We start from the raw sequence: 2026 nt of genomic DNA, 5'->3' as shown, positions 1-2026 counted from the left end.
ATGGGCGGTGGTGGCGCACGCCTTTAATCCCAGCACTCGGGAGGCAGAGGCAGGCGGATCTCTGTGAGTTTGAGACCAGCCTGGTGTACAAAAGCTAGTTCCAGGACAGGCTCCAAAGCCACAGAGAAACCCTGTCTCGAAAAACCAAAAAAAAAATTTTAAAAAATCCCTTCTCTATTCCCCACCCACGATTTATTAAAATAATTCACAGCAGCTTGATAATGTGTTTACTACTGTAATCTCAGCACTCATGCTGAGACAAGAGGATTGCAGTGAGTTCAAAGCCAGCTTGAACTAATCCAGAGTTATATAACATGATCCTGTGTCAACAAAACAAAAGACAAAATAATCCATAATAATTCCAATACTTCAGAAATATAGATAATTATGAAAAAAGCAGGAAAATGTATCTGAGGTCTCTCTGTCTCATCCCATACCACAGCTGTTTTAGAATAATCACCCAGAGGTTTAATACTAATTACAGACTGTTTGGCCTATGGTTCAGACTTATTACTAACTAGCTCTTACATTTAAATGAACTCATTTCTATTAGTCTGCGTATTGCCATGTGGCTGTGACTTTACCGGTCTACTGGCATCTTGCTTCTTGGATGGCTGACCTGCGTCTCTCTTCCCTTTACCCTTCCCCTCTCTAGATTTTCAGTTTGGCTTTCCCGCCTGGCTTTATTCTGCCTTGCAAAGCAGCTTCTTTATTAGCCAATGAGAAGAATACATATTCACTGCATATAGAAGGATTATTCCAATGCAGGAAAATTATTGGTAAATAAGTCTGTTGTCAGGAAGCAACCATTGGCAGGAGTGATGGCTCACCAGATATGGATCCTTGTCACCAAGCCTGGTGACCTGAGTTTAAACCCCAGAATGCACATGTAGAGCACTGATTCCTGCAAACTGTCTTCTGATCTGTACACAAGTATACACACACACACACACACACACACACACACACACACACACGCACACAATAAATAAATACTAAAAAGTTTTGAGAAAGAGAAAACCATTGTTGTCATTGTTGAACTCTAAATTGCTCTTTGAGTTGGTGGTTTTTATTGCTGGACTTTTTTTTTTTTTTGACCCAGGATATATCTGTGAAGTACAAGCTAGCTTTGAACTCACCACTGTGCAACTGAGGCTGGCCTCAAACTCTTGAGCCTCCTGACTCAGCCTCTTGAGTGTGTGTTCCATGATGCTCAGGTGAACTCCTTGTTTTAAGGATACAGTAGATGGCAAGCTCCAGTTTATTGTGACTCTGAGATCTCTATGGGGGATAGGAAGTCCTAGAAAATAAAACTTTAGTGCCCATTTCTAGGTTGATACATGGTTTTGCAAAAATGGTCAGAGTGATAGCTTTCGGATTCATCACATTCTGGTTCCTGGTGGGATCTGTGCCCAGACAGTGCTGCTTTCCTCTGTGGTTAGGGAAATGCCAGTTTCCAGTGAACCTTGGCTACCGTGTTGCTACACTGTGTTGCCTCCCGTGGTTGGCACCATCGTCCTCCAATCGTAAGGCCTTCTGTGTGCTTCTCCTTAGGGAGGAATGGGAGCTGCTCTGTTGTCAGACCCTGACAAGATTGAGAAGGTAAGTGACAGTAGAGTCCCCAAACATGCTGTGATTTAGAATTACCTAAAATGTCTCTCCTCATTCCAGATTTACTTATGTCTACCTAGATTCTCTATTTGAGTCCCAGAGAGAAAAATTTTTAATTTATTTGTTTTTCTGTGCTATGGGTGTTTTGCTTGCACGTATGTCTGCACCATGTACATGAAGTGCCTGAAGAGATATTGGATCCCCGGAAATAGAGTTACAGGTGGTTCGTGAGCTACATGATATGGGTGCTGGGAACTGAACTCCATCCTCTGCAAGAGCATGGTACACTCTTAATTGCTAAGAAATCTCTCCAACCCTGGCCTGAAATTTTTTTAAAAGTGACTTTGATATACAGCTAGAACTTACAATGTCAAATTTCTTTTTCCATTCTTTTTTTTTTTTTTTTTTTTTTTTT

General features: G+C 41.4%; 1 protein-coding gene across 4 annotated transcripts in view; it reads left to right on the top strand.

Annotated features, from left to right (window-relative positions):
* Dus2 (dihydrouridine synthase 2) overlaps nucleotides 1-2026 on the top strand; it is a 42887-nt gene that overhangs the window by 25322 nt on the left and 15539 nt on the right. For all 4 annotated transcript variants that reach the window (XR_003376851.1, XM_005345433.3, XM_026778720.1 and 1 more), the window contains one exon: nucleotides 1555-1602. Coding sequence is in view for 3 of the 4 variants with exons in the window: in XM_005345433.3 (XP_005345490.1) it covers nucleotides 1555-1602 (48 nt within the window). In the remaining variant the exon portion in view is untranslated. The remainder of the gene's footprint in view (nucleotides 1-1554; nucleotides 1603-2026) is intronic.

Source organism: Microtus ochrogaster, chromosome 4 (assembly GCF_000317375.1).
Source record: "Microtus ochrogaster isolate Prairie Vole_2 chromosome 4, MicOch1.0, whole genome shotgun sequence".
NCBI classification, from domain to species: domain Eukaryota; kingdom Metazoa; phylum Chordata; class Mammalia; order Rodentia; family Cricetidae; genus Microtus; species Microtus ochrogaster.
Note: the sequence above shows the minus strand (reverse complement) of the source record. Positions and strands in the feature narration are given on the sequence as shown.